We start from the raw sequence: 338 nt of genomic DNA on the forward strand, positions 1-338 counted from the left end.
GCTTCTGCTTCGTGGTGACCGTGGTGGTCGTGGCCTTCAGCGTCACAGGTAAGACCGCCTTGCTGTGCTTCCCCTTCGAGCGCGCCGTGGTCGTCTACACCTTCGGGGCCGTGCTGCTCTACGTGAGCGCGGCGGTCGTCTGGCCCGGTCGTCTGGCCGGTGTTCTGCTTCGACGGCAAGTACGGCTCCCCGCGGCGCCCCGGCCTCTGCGCCAAGGGCAAGTGCCCCTGGGACAGCCAGCTGGTGATCGCCGTCTTCACCTACGTGAACCTGCTGTTCTACGTCCTGGACCTGGCGTACTCGCAGCGCATCCGCTTCGTCCCGCACCTCTGAGCGGC

At 67.2% G+C, this 338-nt stretch overlaps 1 protein-coding gene across 1 annotated transcript in view; it reads left to right on the forward strand.

Moving 5' to 3' along the window:
- The window catches only part of LOC103775335 (myeloid-associated differentiation marker-like protein 2), an 897-nt gene extending 564 nt beyond the window's left edge, over positions 1-333 (forward strand). Inside the window, 2 exon segments of the mRNA XM_008942780.1 lie at positions 6-134; positions 136-333. Coding sequence (XP_008941028.1) covers positions 6-134; positions 136-333 — 327 coding nt within the window.
- Positions 334-338: the final 5 nt, after the last annotated feature.

Source organism: Merops nubicus, unplaced genomic scaffold (genome assembly GCF_000691845.1).
Source record: "Merops nubicus isolate BGI_N331 unplaced genomic scaffold, ASM69184v1 scaffold38066, whole genome shotgun sequence".
In the NCBI taxonomy this organism is placed as follows: Eukaryota; Metazoa; Chordata; class Aves; order Coraciiformes; family Meropidae; genus Merops; species Merops nubicus.